General features: G+C 38.2%; 1 protein-coding gene across 4 annotated transcripts in view; it reads left to right on the plus strand.

Moving 5' to 3' along the window:
- MYO6 (myosin VI) overlaps nucleotides 1-20755 on the plus strand; it is a 155356-nt gene that overhangs the window by 110211 nt on the left and 24390 nt on the right. For all 4 annotated transcript variants that reach the window (XM_054722566.1, XM_054722567.1, XM_054722568.1 and 1 more), the window contains 9 exons: nucleotides 686-758; nucleotides 3839-3966; nucleotides 5686-5781; nucleotides 6081-6254; nucleotides 10037-10075; nucleotides 11470-11563; nucleotides 17834-17964; nucleotides 18061-18138; nucleotides 20195-20324. In XM_054722566.1, coding sequence (XP_054578541.1) covers nucleotides 686-758; nucleotides 3839-3966; nucleotides 5686-5781; nucleotides 6081-6254; nucleotides 10037-10075; nucleotides 11470-11563; nucleotides 17834-17964; nucleotides 18061-18138; nucleotides 20195-20324 — 943 coding nt within the window. The remainder of the gene's footprint in view (nucleotides 1-685; nucleotides 759-3838; nucleotides 3967-5685; nucleotides 5782-6080; nucleotides 6255-10036; nucleotides 10076-11469; nucleotides 11564-17833; nucleotides 17965-18060; nucleotides 18139-20194; nucleotides 20325-20755) is intronic.

Here is a 20755-nt window from a genome sequence, read left to right on the forward strand (position 1 = left end):
TATTTACTATCTGGCCTTTTACAGAAAAAAAATGTGCTGGCCCTAGTTTATTCTACTGACAGATTTGACTTTAAAATGGATAAAAATGTTTCAAAGCTCTGATCTTTCCTTGGCTTTGAATGCTCATACACAGAACTCTGTATTTGTGCATAGCTGCTCTTCATATTTCCAGAAAAGTGTGCTTATCTGCAGGAGGGAACATTTGCACATATGTAAATCATATGTTTTGCTGGCAATTTAAGATTTGTTGTTGTTGTTAATCCTCACCTGAGGATATTTTTCCATTGATTTTTTTTTTTTTTTTTTTTTAGAGAGAGTGGAAGGGAGGGGGGAGAAAGAAACATTGATAAGAGAGAAACACATCAATTAGTTGCCACCCATATGTGCTCATGCATACCCTTGCCTGGGAATCATACCCGTGACCCTTTGGTTCAAGAGGGGAGAGAGAATGATGCTCTACCCACTTGGCAATACCAGCCAGGGTGAATTTTTTATTTCACTTTGCTTTAGGGGCAAGGATTTTGCTTTCCTGATGTTTTATATATTCCCCAGCCCGCAAAGTAGTTGTGTGAACCTTTGTACTCAGACTAATCAAATAAATATGATCAGAAATGGCACAAAACAGTGAATCCAATTTATATTACATGGTATTTCCATGTTTATGATTATGATTATTTCATTTTAGGAACAAGAACTCTATCAAAAAGAAGGTTTGGGTGTTAATGAAGTGCATTACGTGGATAATCAGGACTGTATAGGTATGTATTTTTTTCACTCCACTTTGGGAAATCTGGGAAGGTATAGTGAAGGGTTTTACTGGTGATTTTTCTGTGCTCTGTGATCAGTACTACTAGTTATGAGAACTTATTGAAACTGGTATTTGAGAGAGGTTTTATTTTAGTACTAGAGGCCCGGTGCATGAATTCGTGCACCAGTGGGGTCCCTTGGCCTGGCCCATGGGATTGGGCTGAAACTGGCTCTCTGATCTCCCCCGAGGGGTCCTGGGGAATATCGGAGGGCACAGGCCAGGCCGAGGGACCCCACCAGTGCATGATCAGAGTCAGGAGGGACACGGGAGGTTGGCCAGCCAGGGAGGTACCATGGGAGGGGTCCAGAGTGTGTCCAGCCTGTCTTGCTCAGTTATAATGGGCCATACCCCAACAGCAACCTAACCTACCAGTCAGAGCATCTGCCCCTGCTGGTCAGTGCCCATCATAGCAACTGGTCGACCAGTCAACGGTCTGCCTCCTGGTGGTCAGTCCACGTCATAGCGAGCGGTTGAGCGGCCTTAGCATATCATTAGCATATTATACTCTTTTTTTAAAAAAATATATTTTATTACTTTTTACAGAGAGGAAGGGAGAGGGATAGAGAGTTAGAAACATCTATGAGAGAAACATTGATCAGCTGCCTCCTGCACACCCACCACTGGGGATGTGCCCGCAACCAAGGTACATGCCCTTGACCGGAATCGAACCTAAAACCTTTCAGTCCGCAGGCCAACGCTCTATCCACTGAACCAAACCAGTTAGGGCAGCATATTATACTTTGATTGGTTGAACGGACGACCAGACGACCGGACACTTAGCATATTAGGCTTTTATTATATAGGATTGCTAGGAAGTTATTTTTCATACCAAGGCATCAAATTCAGATATGTTGAAAGTTTTCCTAAAATTTCTTTTATTTACTGTGATGATATTTTACATTCTGTTTTTCAATTATAGTTGACATTCAACATTATATTAGTTTCAGGTGGAATATTTTCTTTCTCCAACAACTAACATGAATAATTGCTTAAGCAGTGAAGGGATTTGTTCCCTCACTCAGGACGTTGATAGCTTAGCCAGGCTCCAGGTGGGGTTTGACAGGGTTTGGCTCTGCTGTTCTGCAGATACTCTTTCTATTTTCTGCACGTTGGCAACAGTCTCTGGCTGGTTGCAAGTGGGCTTCGCGAGTTCCATGTGTCCCAGATAATACTGTGCAGGTCTCTGTTTTTCCTGTCTGTGTTCACTTCTTTGTCACTACCCAGCTAGTGCTCAATCTTCCTTTTCTCCCCCCCCCCCCCCCCCGCCATCTCCAAAATGAGCTGTTGGTAAGCCTTGTTTGTAACTATATATATATTTAGAGTTTATAACTTTGTATAGATTAACCTATAAACCTACTTAGATCACCCTGGATGCTATAAGGTTTGTGTAACCATATCCTTTGATTTGCTAAGTTTAGCAGAAAGGGCTGAAGCTCAATTAGGTAAACTTCCTTCCACGCCTGGAAACTTCCACGCCAGTTCACCATCCCTGACATTGAGGATTGCCAGACCTGCTGTGTAGAGATCAGCCCAGAATGATCTGCAGAGCCAGGGTGCTAATCCGGCCCCAGCTGCTGGGCCTGGCTGAAGCCACCAGGAAGACTCTGTACTGACTTCTTCATGAAATGTTCTCATTATATCCTCATGTTGTAATGCTAGCATCTCCTCCCAGGGGCAGAGCTTTTCCTGCCATTTTTTACAACATGGGATGCGTGTATAGGTCTCTTTTCTAACTGGGCGTGCACAGGAGTGTCCCCACCTGTACATGCGATGATAAAGCTCACCTTGGTGTTTTCCCCGAATAAGGCCAAATCTGATCCTTTGTTCAGGATGTGCCACTCTGGGAAGTGACACCCCTTGCCCCCAGGTGTGCTCTTGCCTGCTGGCTTGCGGTTAAATACACTCTTTCTCCTAAAATCTAATTGGAGTTGTCTTTTCATGGACAACTACTGAGTTAATTGGACCCGGTTCCATCCAGTAACAGTTTTGAAAACCCATTTTGACAATTGATTCAGTAACTTGAGTGCCAGATTCGGACAAGATGGTATTATTATAACAAGTCTTTATAGTAGTATTACTTTTCAAAGCACTTTCACATCCTCCCCGGCCCACTCCACTTTCCCTTCGTGGACCATATCCTTTCCCCGAATTCTGTGCCTTTGGCTCTATGGTTTGATGTCTTGGCTGGAACTCCTTCCTTCAGTCACTTTCATATCCTCCACATCAGTCAGAATACTCTCTCATTTATAGCTTAGTTCAGCATGACCCCCTTCACCACCACTAATTGCCCCCAAAGCATAATTTTCTGACCAGTTAGAATCCTGATTTCTCTTCATATGTCCTATAGCTTTTAGTGCAGGGGTCCTCACACTTTTTAAACAGGGGGCCAGTTCACTGTCCCTCAGACCGTTGGAGGGCCGGACTATAGTTTAAAAAAAACTATGAACAAATTCCTATGCACACTGCACATACCTTATTTTGACGTAAAAAACCAAAACGGCAAAAACACCCGCATGTGGCCCGCGGGTCGTAGTTTGAGGACGCCTGTTTTAGAGTCTGCCCCATTCACAGTTCTCATATACTGTATTTAAGCAGCTTACATTTTACAGTTATTTTGGATAAGCAGGAAGTTCAAACAACGTGAATGAAAAGAGCATAAGAATGTGCTGTTAGTGAAGTTTTGCTGGAAACCCTCTGGATAAATGTATATTAGTAGTTTCAAAAAGCTTAGCACGCAAAAGCTTCTGTAGTTTCTACATCCTTTTGAATGTGGATGTCATTTGGAAGAGGAGGAATTTCTGGCTCTTTAGCCTCTTGTCCTCACTAATGGAGTGGTGGTTACATTAGTCACTTGCTTTAAGGAGTTGTTTTTCTAAAACCTATATTAAATATATGCTATTACTTATACCTGCTCTCTATAGTTTTTGAGATTATACTTATTGAATCTTCTTTGTAGTTTGTGATTAGTAAATTGCTCACATCTTTAAAATATTATTTTTTACCTTATCATATTTTACTTTTTTGAAATAGATTTAGTTGAAGCAAAATTAGTGGGAATATTGGACATTTTGGATGAAGAAAATCGCCTTCCCCAGCCCAGTGATCAACACTTTACATCCGCAGTCCACCAGAAGCACAAGGATCATTTCCGACTCACTGTGAGTTTGCCATTCCAGAATTTAGACTCTGATGGGGATAGAAGCCTTTAGAAAGATAAACTAGATATTAGACAATTAGAATCATATGTTATATAGGGTTATTTTTAGGGCCACGTATAATCTTTTATGTGAAGCATTTTGGAAGCTTTTAGATATGATACCAATATGAGATATTATAATTAGACTAGAGGCCTGGTGCACAAATTTGTGCATGGGTGGGTCCCTAGGCCTGGCTGGCAATGAGGGCTGGCCAGGGGGAGGGACAGGGAGTGGGAGGTTGGCCACTGGCCCCAAGGAGGGAGCCAGCCCTTGGCCCCTGGGATAGGGACCGCATCCACCACCTTCCCCTGGCTCCCTGTCCCAGCCCAGGGCCCTGAAGGCCCTGGTGGAGTTGGGAGAGGAGGTGATGGTTGCTGGGCCGGGTGTGGAAGGAACGGATGCCGGACTTCAGATAGATTCAGGCTGATTGTGTAAACATGTTTGGTTTAAAACTGTGGGGTGCCAGACGCCAGCACTCCACCACTGCACGGTTCCCCGCCTCCTCCCTCCTTCCCTCGCTGCCACTGTGGCAGGCAGGCGGGCTGATCGAGGCCTGCTGGCCTAGAGGAGGGATGGGGTGTGGGAGGTTGGCTGCCTTCCCCAAGGAGGGAGCCGGCCGTTGGCCCCTCTGGAAAAGGGGTCACATCTGCCACCACCCACCCCTGGTTCCCCGTCCCAGCTGGGGGCCTGAAGGCCCTGGTAGGGTCGGGAGAGGAGGCAATGGTCGCCGGGCCGGGTGCGGAAGGAACGGCCACCGGCTGTCCGTGAGAGGTTGGCTATGGAAGTGCACTGATCACCAGGGGACAGCTCCTGTGTTGAGCGTCTGCCCCCTGGTGGTCAGTGTGTGTCATAATGACTGGTCATTCCAGTCGTTAGGTCATAACAGGTCATAACGGTCACTTAGGCTTTTATATATATATAGATAGTACAACCCTAAAATGATTTAGTTTCCTTCAGATAGATTCAGGCTGATTGTGTAAACATGCTAGGATGTTTGGTTTAAAACTGTGGGAGAGTCCCTGTGCTGATTTCAGGTGTTTCTTTAGCACCGTGGCCGGCAAACTGCGGCTCGTGAGCCACATGCGGCTCTTTGGCTCCTTGAGTGTGGCTCTTCCACAAAATTCCACGGCCTGGGCAAGTCTATTCTGAAGAAGTGGCATTAGAAGAAGTTTAAAAAATTTGGCTCTCAAAAGGAATTTCAATCGTTGTACTGTTGATATTTGGCTCTGTGACTAATGAGCTTGCTGACCACTGGTTTAGCACATTGCTTCTCAACCTGGCTGTACCTAGAAATCAAATGATGTAAATGGTATGGGCTTTGGAAGGATGAGAAGTTCTTTGGAGGATGCTAAGTCAGCAGCCAAGGTCAAGAACCACTGCTTTTGACAGGCAGGCACCTTATAAAATTCCCACTATGTTTTGCATATGCTCCTAAATAGTGTGGTTTGGTTTTTTTTTGGTCATACTTTTTTTTTCTTCCCTTAGAGATTATAAACAAATTTTTGCTAGATTTCACTGGTACTTTAAGATTTACTAGATAGTACATAAAGCAGTATAATTGCATTTAATGTGAAACTTTCTTTTATAACTTTAAGTATTTCACATCCCACAGGTTCTCTAAAGAGAATTATGTGATATAGTTTTGGTAATTTAATAACTGATGTATGTATTGTTTTTTAGATTCCCAGAAAATCTAAGCTGGCAATTCATAGGAACATCAGAGATGATGAAGGCTTCATCATCAGGCATTTCGCAGGGGCAGTGTGCTACGAGACAGTAAGTGTGACTTTTACCAGGAGACAACGACTTGATGTTGCAGCTGCGCTATACAGTATGGTAACCTGTGGCCACATCAGGCTGTTTGAATTTAAATTAAATTTAAAAATAAAATTTACTTCCTCTGTATATTGGCTCCACTTGATGTGCTCAGTGTGCACATTGGCCGGTGGTGACTGTGTTGATGATGCAGATACAGAACCTTTCTGTCACCCTCCAACGTTCCCTCGGGCAGTGCTGTGTTAAGGGATAACATCACAATGGACTGAGTCGTTTATTCCTGTTTGCTTTGTTTTCAGACCCAGTTTGTGGAAAAAAATAACGACGCTTTGCATATGTCTCTTGAATCCTTAATATGTGAATCCAGAGATAAGTTTATACGGGAATTATTTGAAACATCCACAAATAACAACAAAGACACTAAACAAAAAGCAGGAAAACTTGGCTTCATCAGTGTGGGAAACAAGTTTAAGGTATGTGTGTTAAATATATTACTTGAAAAAAATTTTTTTACTGCATTTAAAATAAAATATATAGCTTTATACTCTACACTGGATAATGTAGGCACTGTCAAAAATCCCATGAGTGAAGTTCAGAGCAGATCCTGCGTTGTTGATAGGATCTGTATGCAAAAAAAAAAAAAAAAAAAAAATAAAAATAAAAATAAATAAATAATAAAACACACCCAAATAAGTGTAGTGATGGAACATACAGAAATTCTTGTAATTTTATGAGTGTCTTCTTTCTCGGTGCTTAACATACCAGATTGCTTCTTCTAATGTTCTTGCTTCTGCTTACTGTCTGGTTGACCTTCAAACCTTCTCTTTCCCATGTGTTTTCTGTTTCCTTCCTCATTCAGCAGTTGTGTTTTAGCTGGAGTAGTCAGTCCAGCTCGGGATGGCTAGAGAACACTAGTTGAGTTGAGAGGAAAAGCAGGCACAGCCAGGGGCTTCAGGTAAATGATCACCTTCATGGACTCTTATTTGTAGAGTGGCTGCCATGTGAAAAAGAGGCTGTCTCAAGTTACTGATTATATTTATAATTCATTTCTAGTGTGTTTTCTCTCTCAGTGCATTGTGGCTGTGCATATTATGCTAAAATTTTACTAAAGCTTTAAAAAAATCTGTAAAAGATGAGTGCTCTGAGTGGCAAACCCTTCAAATTGCTTAACATTGAAGACCATTTCATGTGTTTTATTAATTTTGGACCAGGAATTTATTCTTTGGGGTATGACAAGGAATTATCAAATGATGTGTCTTAGAAATGGAACACTATACTAATTGGTTCTAATTGTTGAATATTTAGTATAGAATAAGATAATTTAAAAGTGTAATGACTAAAAGATTATAACACATAGAACAAAGAAATAGAATTAATTTCTCTCATAAATTTCCATGACGCTTATTGTTATGTTTGCAAGAAAACTCTACATATGCTTTTCATTATGTGTACTTTAACCCTTTGCACTCGCTTGCTTTTTTCTCAATTCCTTTATTCTAATGTTAACCGTGTCGAGTCACACTCGACATCCAAGTGCAAAAGGTTAAATATTAAAAATGATGTAACTAGAAATAATATTTAAGTATCAGAATACTATGGTACTAACAGTGTAAGGCCTCCTGAAATCCCTTATGGATTGAAATGGGCTCTAAATAACTAACTCAATAAAGTCATGTTTATAAAGCTATATATATTTTTAAAGCCAAATCATAAATGTAGGAGAAAGCTTATAATATATTTTCAGGTAACTGAATAAAAAATTTTTAATTTTGTTATAATCTCTATTTATTGATTATGAGTTTCTAATTTTCTCAAGCAGTATTTTTTCTCTTGGATATTCTGAAATTGCCAAAAAGATATGTAACAACATTAATTTAGTGAAATGGATATCATTCATTAAGGATTTTCCTACTATAATGGAATATTCTAGTGTTGCTGGTGAGACCATACCTGAAATTTTATACAATATAAATAAAACAAAAACATTCTTAAAATTCTTTAAAGTATTCTTTTATGTTGAGACTTGAAGGGCCTTAAAATTGCTTTTTGCAATAAGATGTATTTTGTACATTAAACTGCTGAAAGTCATAACTGAGTAAGATCATCTTAACTAATAAAAGAGTAATATGCAAATTGACCATCACATAGGACATAAGATGGCCACCCCCATGTGGTCAAAGATGGCTGCCCCCATGTGGACACAAGATGGCTGCCACAAGATGGCCTGCAGGGAATGGCAGTTGTGGGAAGTTAGGGGTGACTAGGCCAGCAGAGGAGGGCAGTTAGGGGTGACCAGGCCAGCAGAGGAGGGCAGTTGGGGTGACCAGGCCTGCAGGGGAGGGCAGTTGGCGGGGACCCAGGCCTGCAGGGTAGGGCAGTTGGGGGGGCCCAGGCCAGCAGGGGAGGGCAGTTGTGGGGGGACCACGCCTGCAGGGGAGGGCAGTTGGGAGCCAGCAGTCCTGGATTGTGAGAGGGATGTCCAACCGCCCTTTTAGGCCCCATCCCACTGGGATCTGGCCTAAATGAGCAGTCGGACATTCCTCAAGGAATCCCAGATTAGAGAGGGTGCAGGCTGCGCTGAGGGACAACCCCTATCCCCCGTGCATGAATTTCGTGTACTGGGCCTCTAGTTAATAATAAAATGTAAAATGTTTTTATGAGATACTTTAAAATGAATATTAATAGTAATTCTTAATTTTAAATTTAATAGAATAGCTCATTAAGTTAAATTCAAGGTATGTGAGGCAATAAAAAACAAAACAGGTGCTAGCATTTACTATAATATTTTAGTTATCCAACATCACTGAGAAGCAGAAGTTTTCCATTGAAAAGCAACATTTTTAGGTTATTGAAATATAACTTTTACTCTTATTGTTTTAGTAAAAGTAATCCTTTTTGATGGAAAAATAATATTCTGTCATTATGTACATTATGTCCATGGTCCCTGACTGCTGTCCTTTGATATTTGACATTTCCGCCCCTCTTTTCTCAATGCTATTAGTTAATTTTTGCTGTTTCTACTTTTCTGATTTACTCTATCTCTCTTTTTTTGGAGAATGTTGTGCTTAGTCTATGGATTAAGAAAAATGGACTTTGTGATAGTTGTTTTCTTTCCAAATTAGTGGCTCTTATACTTGCCTTTCAGTTGTGTGATGGTCCAGATTGATTCTATCTTAATCCTATGCTGTCTGAAGTATACTGTAATGTTTCTGGTAAGAGAATGAACTTTGGTGCTAGGCCCCACGTTGGAATCTTGGCTTTGCCATGACTAGCTAATGTTTTCACCTGTAAAGTGAGTCTTAATGCAATATTCTTAATTAGAATTGTGTGGATTAAACATGATAATGCCCATGAAAAGCCTTGAGAAATGCTTGACTCATAGAAAGCATTCAGTAAAGTATACTTATCACTATTATGATTAAATATAGCTATCATTGAACCAGTATGTTAATTTAAGAAATATCATCTTAATTTATCTTTCCTGAGAAGTATAATAAACATCTTAGTATAAAATTGATATTAGAATTTTATATAATTGATTTACTTTGCAGAGAAGTAAAGCAAATATACAAATTAAATTAGTACTGAATGAGAGTAAATTTTTGTGTGACACTTAATATTATTAAAAACAGAAAAGCATAGTAACTTGTAGTGTTCATTGTCAATTTGTTTTGGATAAAGCTATCTAAGCTTTTAAAAAATAATTGAGATGTGAAGTGTTTTAAAATAGTAAGGAGGGTTTCTACAGCTAGGCAGGATAGTTTCATTTATAAGCGCTTTATAAAACAATCTAAACATATGCCATTAGTGTATGTTTTAAACATGCCTTCATTCTTAATGGAGTGTGACACAGACTACACCAGCTTGCCACATACTTAATACTGCTCTGCTGATCTCTAACTGAATGCATGCCCAGTATTTTCGTTCAGTTTTTTCGTTGCCTGTACACTTTCCTTGTTCACCCCACCTCACCTGCACGTGCACATGTGTGATTTTTAGTATTGCTAATGTTCATTCTCCTAATTATACAAGTTCTGTATAATTAAAGTAAGTTATTGTCCTTGGCATTATATAAGCCATATATTTTGCATATTGCTGTCAAAGAGCTTTTCTACCAGAAGTTGTTAAATCATAATGTGTTATACATCCATGTTATTGCATGTTATTTCATTCCACTATCAAAGAGCTAATATTAACACATGACATTGTGTGTTTTTGCTTTTTGAGAAAAAAAGTGATTTTCTTTCTTTTACAGACACAGTTAAATTTGCTTCTGGATAAACTTCGAAGTACTGTGAGTATACTTAAAAAAAACAGGGTTTTTAAATGGTCCTCTTAAACTATTATTAAATATTTACTCAAATAAACAAAGTTAATTTGGAATAATTAGAAATGTATTTTAAACTAATTCCCCCATTAAAAAGAATGGTTTTTAAAATGATTTTCATTTTGGTTAAGTTTGTTCTGAATAACGGTTAAATATATATGTGAAGTCAAATTATTATATAAATATATAGAATTATCTGGATGTTATTAAGATTATCCTGTGGTTTAAGGAAAGTGAAAGTAATTATTATGGAGAAGGAAATGTATTTTTTATGTTTAAAGATAATGTATTGTTTAAATATGTTAAAATATTTTAAAATAAAAGACTTTTTTTTTTTTTACAGCAACAATTTTTGGCACTCAAATAAAAATGTAGTATTTTTCTAATATTATTAGTACATAATACAGAAATTTATTTTAAGCTTTAAGTTATAAAAGTGTGCTAAGTTTTTAGTTCCTTACTGATTATTTTTTTATTTTTAAAAATTAAAAAAAATTATTCTTATTTTTTAAAAATTAAAAATGTTTTAAATTAAATTTATTGGGGTGACATTAGTTAATAAGATCATATAGGTTTCAAGTGTACATTTCTTTGATACATGATCTATATATTGCATTGTGTGCTTACCACCCAGAGTCAGATCATCTTCCATCACCATATATTTGGCCTCCTTTACCCTTTACTACACTGCCCCACTTCCCTTCCCTCTGGTAACCACCATACTGTTGTCTGTATCTATGAGTTTCAGTTTTATATCACACATATTAATGAAATCATATGGCCCTTAGCTTTTTCTGACTTATTTTGCTTAATGTAATATTCTCAAGGTCCATCCATGGTGTTGCAAATGCCAGTATTTCTTTAAAAAATTAAAAAAAAATTTGATTTCAGAGAGGAAAGGAGAGGGAGAGATAGAATCATTGATTGGCAGCCCCCTACTAAGGGTTGAGCTCTTAACCCAGGCATGTGCCCTGACGGAGAGTCTAACCATGAACTCCTGATTTATAGGTCGATGCTCAACCACTGAGCCACATTGGCTGGGCAAATGCCAGTGTTTCATCTCTTCTCATGTCTTAGTAGTATTCCATTGTATATATGTACCACATCTTCTTTATCCAAATATTTATTTATTTTTATTAAAGTATAGTTGGCATATAATATTGTATTTGTTTCAAGAGTAAAACATAGTGATTTAACATATATATATTCATGTATATATCTATATATATATATCTTAGTGATTATTTTAAGAGGGGTTCATATATTGATGATAATATGCACTGAAAGTTACTGGTATTCATAGAAATAGAAAAATGAGAATGCTATATGTATTGTCTTAAAAAGTACCTTTATTCTCCCAGGGAGCGAGCTTTATTCGTTGTATAAAACCTAATTTAAAGATGACAAGCCACGACTTTGAAGGTGCTCAAATTTTGTCTCAACTTCAGTGTTCAGGTATTTCCATATTTTTATAATCTGTATCAGTGTGTGTCAGGAGTCTGAGCTCAAATAGAATTAAATATGGTCAGTGCTTTCAAATATTTCACAATTATCTTGATTTTTAAGTGTAGTAAGATTTTTATCTTATATTTCCTTTAATTATAAGAAAAGCATGCTGGCAATTATTCGAGTAATACTGGGGTATAGTTTATTGTGAAAAAAAATTATTTAACAGCATTAAAGTAAAATTTAGGAAAACTTTACACATCTGTAGCTCTCCCTTAAGTGGGCTCTTTCCTGTGGCCTTCTCAGCCCAGAAGTTCATTTCTCATCCCCCCCCCCCGCCCCTCCCGCCTGGCCTAACTGGGTCAGGAGGTAGGGTTCAGTGTCTGCTTCCCATGCCACCACTTGTGAAAATAAGAAAACACCTTGTCCTCGGCTTCTGTGGAATTTCTATGCATTTGGTCATACTATCACTTCCTCCCTCCCCCTTGGCCCTTCCTAACCTTGCTGGATCACAGAAGTCTTAGGCACCAGGCTCACTAGTTTTCCTTTACTGCATGCCCTTCCTCCATCCCCTGAACTACTTATTCCCAAGGCATCAGCCTCTCCTTTCCTCCCAGTCCATCTCAGGCTCCGGACACTTGCTTGAACTCCTGCCTCTCTGACTCCTTATTTTGCTCCTCTCAGAGGTGGATTTATTATAAAGCTAAGGTCACTTATGCTTCAGGGTTCCTCGTTTATACGAGCTCCTTCCACAGGCCTGCACTTGACTTTGTATTCTTTTGTAATTTGTAATTATGCATGTACCTTTTTCTTAAACTGCCCTCCCCCAGTTGTGAAAACTTCAGGCCCCCCAATCTGGATCTACCCTTGACCCCTCTCACAAAACTTTAGCTGTTGATGATTCTAATTCTGTCCTTTCTCCTCATCTGCATAGATAAAGTAGGAAGACAAATTGGCACCATTATCTATATATATAAAAGTCCAAGTGACTGGCCGACCCGCTGACTGGCCGGTAGCTCTGATGCGCACTGACCACCAGGGGCAGATGCTCAATGCAGGAGCTGCTGAGCGACAGCAACTTTGCAGAGTGCCCTCTTGCACTCTGGGACCCCTCGGGGGATGTCGGACTGCAGGTTTCTGCCGATCCACGCAGGCCAGGCCAAGGGACCCCACTGGTGCGCACCAGGCCTTTAGTAAATGTATATGATCACTAACCTTTAAAGGGCTCTCGAACCCACTCTGCCAAGTTTCTCTGGTCAGCCTACCCTCTTTCTCCATGGAAACTAGTCAGACCCATCCTGCTTTCCTGAAATCTCTGACCCATCCCACTCTCTCCTCAAATCTCTGAGCCTCTGACCCATCCTGCTCTCCTCAACGCTCAGCCTCTGTTAACGCTCAGCCTCTTAACAACAACAGCAACAACAACACCCCTCAAAGTTTCACCTGTCTGCTACCAGACACTTCTACCTACCTGCATTAGTAGGACATGCCTCTCTTCCTAGTTGGACTGCAGTTCTTTGGAATCCATCCCTTCCTACCTTTTCCTGAATCTTCAATATTGTTTGTAGGTAGGGAACCATTTCCTTTGAGCAGGATCTCTCCATTACCATTTCAACATGCTGAAACCTTGTCTTAATTTCCTCCTACCCACAGCTAGGAGGGATTCCAGCTGCCTCCCTATTTCTCGCCTCACTTTTCTGTTTCTCGATTTCTGTCCAAGAATAGTCTATTCTTGCACCCTCAGTTTCCTGCCTTCCACTTGCTCTTTAACCCCACAGATTTCAGCTTCCACCTTGACCAGTCACCAGTGCCATCAACAGAGTGATTCTTGATGAGGTTACCAGTGCTTTCCTTGATCCTAAATCAAATGTTCATTTTGCAGTTCTTAGTGAACTTTACAGCAGCATTTGACTCTGACCAATGCCTTTTACAAACCCTTTCTTGGCTTTTGAAACAACACATGTCCTTGCTTTTGTTTTGAATTCTCCGGCCTTTCCTGACTTCTCTGCAGGGTCACTTTTTTCACCTGGGTTTATTCACGAGAGTTTTCAGGCTTTGGGTTAGGCATAGTTTCCTTCTCACTCTTATATATAACTTTCGATGGTGATAGAAATAGTCCCTATCTGTGTGGTCCAATAAGGTAGCTACTAGGTACTTGTGGCTATTGAGCAATTGAAATGTGACTAGTTTGAATTTGGTACTGAATTTTAAATTGTATTTAATTTTTTAAAATTTAAATAGTCACTTGTGTGTGGTTAGTGCAACTGCAGAGCATGTGGCTAGTTGCTGCCTTATTGGACAGCATAGGTATACTCTGTCTCCCCAAGTCCCTACGATGTGACCCCCTAAACCAGTGGTTCTCAACCTTCCTAATGCCGCGACCCTTTAATACAGAGTCTCATGTTGTGGTGACCCCCAACCATAAAATTATTTTCGTTGCTACTTCATAACTGTAATTTTGCTACTGTTAATGAATCGTAATGTAAATATCTGTGTTTTCCGATGGTCTTAGGTGACCCACAGGTTGAGAACCGCGGCTGTAGAGCCTAAGACCATCGGAAAACACAGATATTTACATTACGATTCATTAACAGTAGCAAAATTACAGTTATGAAGTAGCAACGAAAGTAATTTTATGGTTGGGGGTCACCACAACATATGAGACTCTGTATTAAAGGGTCGCGGCATTAGAAAGGTTGAGAACCACTGCCCTAAACAGTGTCTCCCCTGCACCAGGCCTTTCAGAAGCCTCCGCCGCGCTGGAGGCTTCTGAAAGGCCTGGTGCACCAGCGGACAGGCACCCAGCTCCCCGTGATCAAAAGCAAAAGCATGTAGGGGACCCTACACGTGCATGATTCAATCATGCACTGGGCCTCTAGTTGACATATAACATTGTATAAGTTCAGAGTGTATAATGTGTTGATTTGATACACATATTTTGTAAAATGATTACTACCATAGCATTAGCTAAAGCTCCCATCAGTTCATATAATTACCTTTTTTTTTTTTTTTTTTTTGTGGTGAGAATATTTAAGGTCTGCTCACTTAGAGCTCTCTCTCCGTGAGTCTTAAATTTCCTAATTCAAGCTGTCATCATCTTTCACCTGGCTTTTTGCTTTAGCTTCCTGAGTATTCTCCTTGATTCTGCTCAGTCTATTCTTCACATACATCCAGATTTACTGCTTTACAACTGAAGTCTGACTATGTTTTTTTACTGCTTAAAATGCTATAATGGCTCCTGATTATTCTTAGGGTAAAGAACAAAATCCTAGTGGCCCCATATGGTCTGGCCCATGTGTTCCTAGCTTCAGCTCTTTCCACACTCTTCTCTCTCTACTACAAGCCCCACAGGCCTTTGATTTAGTTCCTTGAATGCTCCATATTCCCTCCTCGCATGGCCTGTGCACATGCTGCTTCCTCTGCTCCCTTTGTCTTCATCTTCACGGCTCAGCTTGATTGTCATTTCCTTATGAAAACCTTTCCTGATGCCCCTAACTAGGAAGGGGGCCAAGAACGGGGTGCTGAGTGCCTTCATTTCACAGTCAGTCACAAATTTTATATGTATTTGAATAATTACTTAATTTTTCCTTTCTCTAACCTGTAAATCTTTTGAGGGCAGAAACTGTATCTGTTTTGGCTTGTACGTACATACATCCCTGCCTCCTAGCAGTGCAGGGTATATACTGCCCTCAGTAAATATTTGTTGAATGAAATGCATAGTCTACTCTAGCAAATATGAAAACTTATTTGTGACTAATTTAATAAATACTGGAAAGTTAAATAATTTACGTCTGCTGTATTCCTACATATAGTATAGTTGTATTTTTGTAATATTTTCTTAGATTGTGTTTACTTTGAATTTGACTATTTTTGTAATTTAAATTTTTCTTTAGGATTTGTTTAGCCTAATATAATAAATCATTATTTTTATCAGCACGTGTCCAGTGTACTGGCAAAGCAAGCATGTTTAGATTTAGCGATATATGCTATTAGATGAGCAGAGTATGGGCTTACTGGTGCTCCAGCTTCGATTCCTCTTTCAGTAAGCAGTGTATTTCAAAAATTGCGACATGTTGGCAGTTTAATAGATGACACTGATTCATAATAGTTTGATTTTTTTTAAGGTATTACTAATAGTAAATGGTTCTAGTTATGTGGCTAGGTAATGAGAAAAAGTCAAAAATGCCAATAACTGGTAGAAATGAAAATATTTATGAAACTTTCTAAAATAAAGACATTTAAAATTTGAATTCTACTTTGCCTTTCCATTTCTGTTATTTTTTCCAATTTAAGGAGAATTAACTAATTTAGGGCATGTTTTACTAAAATTACTCTCTTCTATCAGCGAGGGTAAAGTAGGAGAAGGTGTGAGAAGGCAGGCAGGTCTCCTGTAACCTTGGGGCTGTGCTGCCTGTCTCTGGTGGCAAAGAGGGGTTCTGAATAGAACCAGCACCCACAAGCCCCTCAGCAAACTCCCAGCGGAAGATCCAGGTTATAGGAATTTCTAGAAGGAAGAGTACGTGGTGTGGTGATTTTTATTTTTCTAAGCATGAGAAGATCTTTTGAGTAAATTAGCTTGAAGTGCTAGGAAGCAGCCATTGGCTTGAGCTGGCTGCTCAAGTTAAGCTCCATGAAATTCTTAATGAACGTCTTTGAGCCAGTTGAGATGTTGTCCGCAATTACAGGTCAAGCCAAGGGACTCAGAGGAGGCGGATGTGAACGTTTCCAAGGGTACTTGTGTATTTGATATAAACGGGCAAAAATTGTCACAGTATCAGTCAGACCTTACTTTTATTTACAAGCAGAGCCTAGAACTAAATCTAGTTCTAGAGATTTCTTTCCATAGGAATGATTGCTTCTCTGTGTTTCATTGATTAGTATTAAAAATTATAATAGTTATATATGTTCACAGTAACAAAAATGAAATAGTACAGAAAAATATAAGTAAAAAGTCTCACTTCTCAGTATGTCTTGGATATGTTTTTTATACTGGTTAGATAAGCCCTATTCTTTTTAATTAACACATCATATATGGTTGCAACATAATTTTTAATATTGAAGTTATTTGATTTTTTCTATTATAAGCAATGACCCAATGGATATATAGCCATTCTCTATGCATGTATTTGCCCATATGTGTGACAAGTTGTAGGATAGATTCATAGAAGTAGAAAGTACTGAGTCTAAGGGGGTAAATATTTCCAAATTGCCATCCAGAATTGTTGCAGTGGTTTACTCTCCCAATAAGAATGTGTGTGTGTGTTCCTACACTGTCGCCAACCCTGAGTATTATTGGTGTTTTATCTAACCTTTACCTAGCCTTTCCCATTAAAAAGGTTTAAAATTCAGTCTGACTGCTTAGAGAGGCTATCTTTCCCATGAGATGATTTTAAAATAAAAATCTGCTTTTTAACTATTTTATAGTTTCATTTAGCTAATTTAAATTTTTGGCTAGCAGGAATTTATTTTTATATAAGTGAGGTAAAGATCAGATGTTAGTTTTGTTTTCTAAATGCCTACCCATTTGTCCTAACACTTTTTATTGAATAATGTATTTTCTCCATTGAGTTGAATATTCCAGAGTCTGAAATTCAGGGGTTGTTTTTGGTGAACAAAGGTTTTTGGCATTATTTATAGTTAAGCTTTTCCCTGACTATTTTATGCTTTTCTTGATATGAAAAGTTCACATGGACTCAAGGCTCAAATTAACCACCTACTAGAATTTCACTGAAAAGAGATATGCATCCTGTACACTTTTTACCCCAATAGACTAGTTTCTCTGAGAGATGAGTGAAAGGGGATCTTTATAGTGAAGCAGTGAGCGCTTCTTTCTTGTCCATTTGCTCTAAGCACTGGTGAGAATTTGGGAATATGTTTGACTACTTCTTGGAAACTCTATCAGGAATCTTGTTCTAAAATTAACCTCAGGATTTGGAAAGTGGCCTAATGCAAGCCTTATATCCTGTGATTAAGACACAGAGGTTTGTAGCAGTAAAAAAGATACAAACTAGATTTGAGCTGTTTAGAGACCAGGAGTTTGTCTCTAAAAAAGGGGTTTATTCAAGATGGCTAAGTGAAACTTACTGTGATAGTTTGAGGTGGCGGGTAAGTTGGGACATAATAAGTATAAATATAATATTTCCTATGTACTATTTCCTTGCTGACAATTCCTATAAATTGTACTTTCTAAACATTAATTTGTCAAGTTGATCATTTGCAAGTAATTTTTTGACTGCTGTACAGTGATTGGCAATAATACGTATTTGTTTATGTATCTAGGTATGGTGTCTGTCTTGGACTTGATGCAGGGGGGTTTCCCATCACGAGCTTCATTTCATGAACTCTACAACATGTATAAAAAGTACATGCCAGACAAACTTGCAAGGCTAGATCCAAGACTATTTTGTAAGGTACAGATATCACCTGAATTGAAATTTCTTAGCTACAGGTGTCTTTCTTACCAATTACTGGTTGTCATTTAACTTTTTTAACTTTTTCTTTTTCAGGCTCTTTTTAAAGCTTTGGGCTTAAATGAAATTGACTACAAGTTTGGGTTAACAAAAGTGTTTTTTAGACCTGGCAAGGTAAATACATTTTTACTTTAAACTTGAACATGATGAATATGAATAGTTGGGAGATGGGGGTCAATGAATATTTTTAAGTGTTTAGTGATTTGAAGTATTCTTCAATTATATGATCACCAACAGCATGCATATTATCAGTATGTGAGAAGTTTACAATGTGTAATACTCTGTACAAGTTTTACAATTCTTTTCAGCTTTGGAAATATTGGAATGAGAGCATTGTTTGATTGGATTTTTCATTGTTTTATTAGATTTTTTTGTTAAAGTAAGGGTTAGCCAGAATATACTTTTGTTTTAAACAAGTTGAAAGCTTTTCTAAAACATATTAATTCAGCCTTAATAATTAGAAATTTCACAGTACTTTTGAGTCTTCATTGTGTGGAGAACAAGTTCTATTAGAGAGTGATAGATGTACAGGGTATGGGAAATTGGACTGGAGTTTGTGCTGAAATGCATTTCTCTCAAATGCTAGAGTGAGTGAGTGTATAAATACTTTCGTGTGTAACATAATTTTCTTAGCCTCACCCATAGTTTTAGTACTTAAAGATTCTTGTACTAGGTTACAAGATTGAGTAAAGAATATTTCAGAACTAAATAGGTATAATATAGAAACGCCTAAATGCTATTCAGAATCAGTTTATCATTTCACCACTTCTAACTTTTTAAATATTGATTGAATTGTATTTTTATAATTTTAAACACACTTGATATTATATAATAGTCAACTATACCTATTTGACTCAGCAAAATCATTAATAAATATCTCTAGTGCCTTGAAGACTAAACTAATCATAATAAATCTGATTTTACATTTTTGGGCATGAGATAAAATCTGTGTAATGCATTAGCAATATATGTACTTTCCTGTGACTATTTTTACTGCAGAGAACCCATACCATTTCCTATAAAAAATTAAGAAAAAAACGAATATATAAATATTCATTGTTGGCTTAGCTGTAATCATATATATTTCTCATAAACTCAACATTTACTTTATTTCAGGGCTATAGTAATATTTTAGAATTAACAATCTGATAGAGAAAGCACTTGGTCTTGTTTGCTTCCAGAAAAATTAGAAAGAAAAGTTAAAAGCACAAGGCATATGTTCACAGATCTTTAGTCTCATTATGTTAACTTTAATTTTGATTATAAGAAGCCATTATATTGATAGGTGTGTCACCTCAATGCATTATAGTAGGATACAGCGATTTTCAACCGGTGTGTTGCAAGCATTTTTAAAATATGCAGTACCTGAATACTAACTCAGGGGCACTGACCTCTTTTCCTTTATATTATCAAATTAAAAATGACAGCAGCCAACACAACAATAGCCATCCAGTGTGAATGAATCAAAATGATACCTATTTTTTTTCAGATCGGTAAAAAATATGTTTTTTGGTGTGCTGCAGAATTTTAGTAATTAGTTTATATGTGCCATGAAATGAAAAAAGTTGAAAACCACTGGTGGAATATTTTGTAAAGGATAGAAATTATTATGTGGTTTGTTGATAAATTGTGGAAATGAAATGTTTTATTAATTATTAACCTAATAACTTTTATTTGTGTTTTCTGTCTCTTGGTAACAGTTGCTTATCTCTGATCAAAATAGGGATGGGGTTTGGAGGAGATGGAATAGTTTTGGTGGCACTTGACATTATATGGCTGACGTTGTCACTGGTCAGGAGCTATATACAGATATTGAGAATGTGGATGAGCCAATTCAGAGACATATCAGCCTTTCTTTTTTAATTCTTTTTTTCAGTAAAAGCTTTTTGCTAACCATCTATAATTGTCATTTAAGATTTTTTTTGACTTTTAGTATTGAATCTGCTAACTGTCAGTGAGTCTCCCACCTTTCCCCTCCAAGATCCTGAACGAAGCAGGAAGAAAGAGAGAAGCAGCCATAAGATGCAGTGTATTGGGCTTTCTGTAGACCCCACTGAGGCTTGGGATCATTTCCAGAAAGTTAGATGTTGGATTTGAGTTCTAGTTATTTTGTATCTTTGTGTATTTAAGCCTCTTTATCTTTTAATACTGATAATAAATTGTTTCCTAGTTTGCAGAATTTGATCAGATTATGAAGTCTGACCCTGACCATTTAGCAGAGTTGGTTAAAAGAGTCAACCACTGGCTTATCTGCAGTCGCTGGAAGAAGGTTCAATGGTGCTCCCTCTCAGTCATCAAATGTAGGTGTTTTCTTGCACACCAGGATCTGTAATTAGTTTGGAAATGAATTGCTGTGTGGGATTTATAAAGTTGTCTAAGCAGAGAGTGCTGGATAGCAGGGATTGCATCGCTTATTCACCTCGTTTTCCTGGTTCCTTTAGATGAGTGTTTGTGGACTTTTTTTTTTGAGTGTATGTGATACTTCTTAATTTGAATGTATGATAGGAGGATTAATTTCATCGTGTCCTAAACAGAGCAGAAGTCATTGTCTTGATTCTTTTCTCTCCCCACCTCCCACTTTTCCCCACACCATCCCCTAATCTCTCAGACTTGAGCAGAATTCTTCCCACCTGCGTGGCATCATCATCAGTACAACATGCCAAAAATTTCAGGGTTTTAACGGTTTCTCCTTTCTTATCCCTGAAATCTTGTCAGTCAACAGACCCTGTTG

Source organism: Eptesicus fuscus, chromosome 10, assembly GCF_027574615.1.
Source record: "Eptesicus fuscus isolate TK198812 chromosome 10, DD_ASM_mEF_20220401, whole genome shotgun sequence".
NCBI lineage: Eukaryota > Metazoa > Chordata > Mammalia > Chiroptera > Vespertilionidae > Eptesicus > Eptesicus fuscus.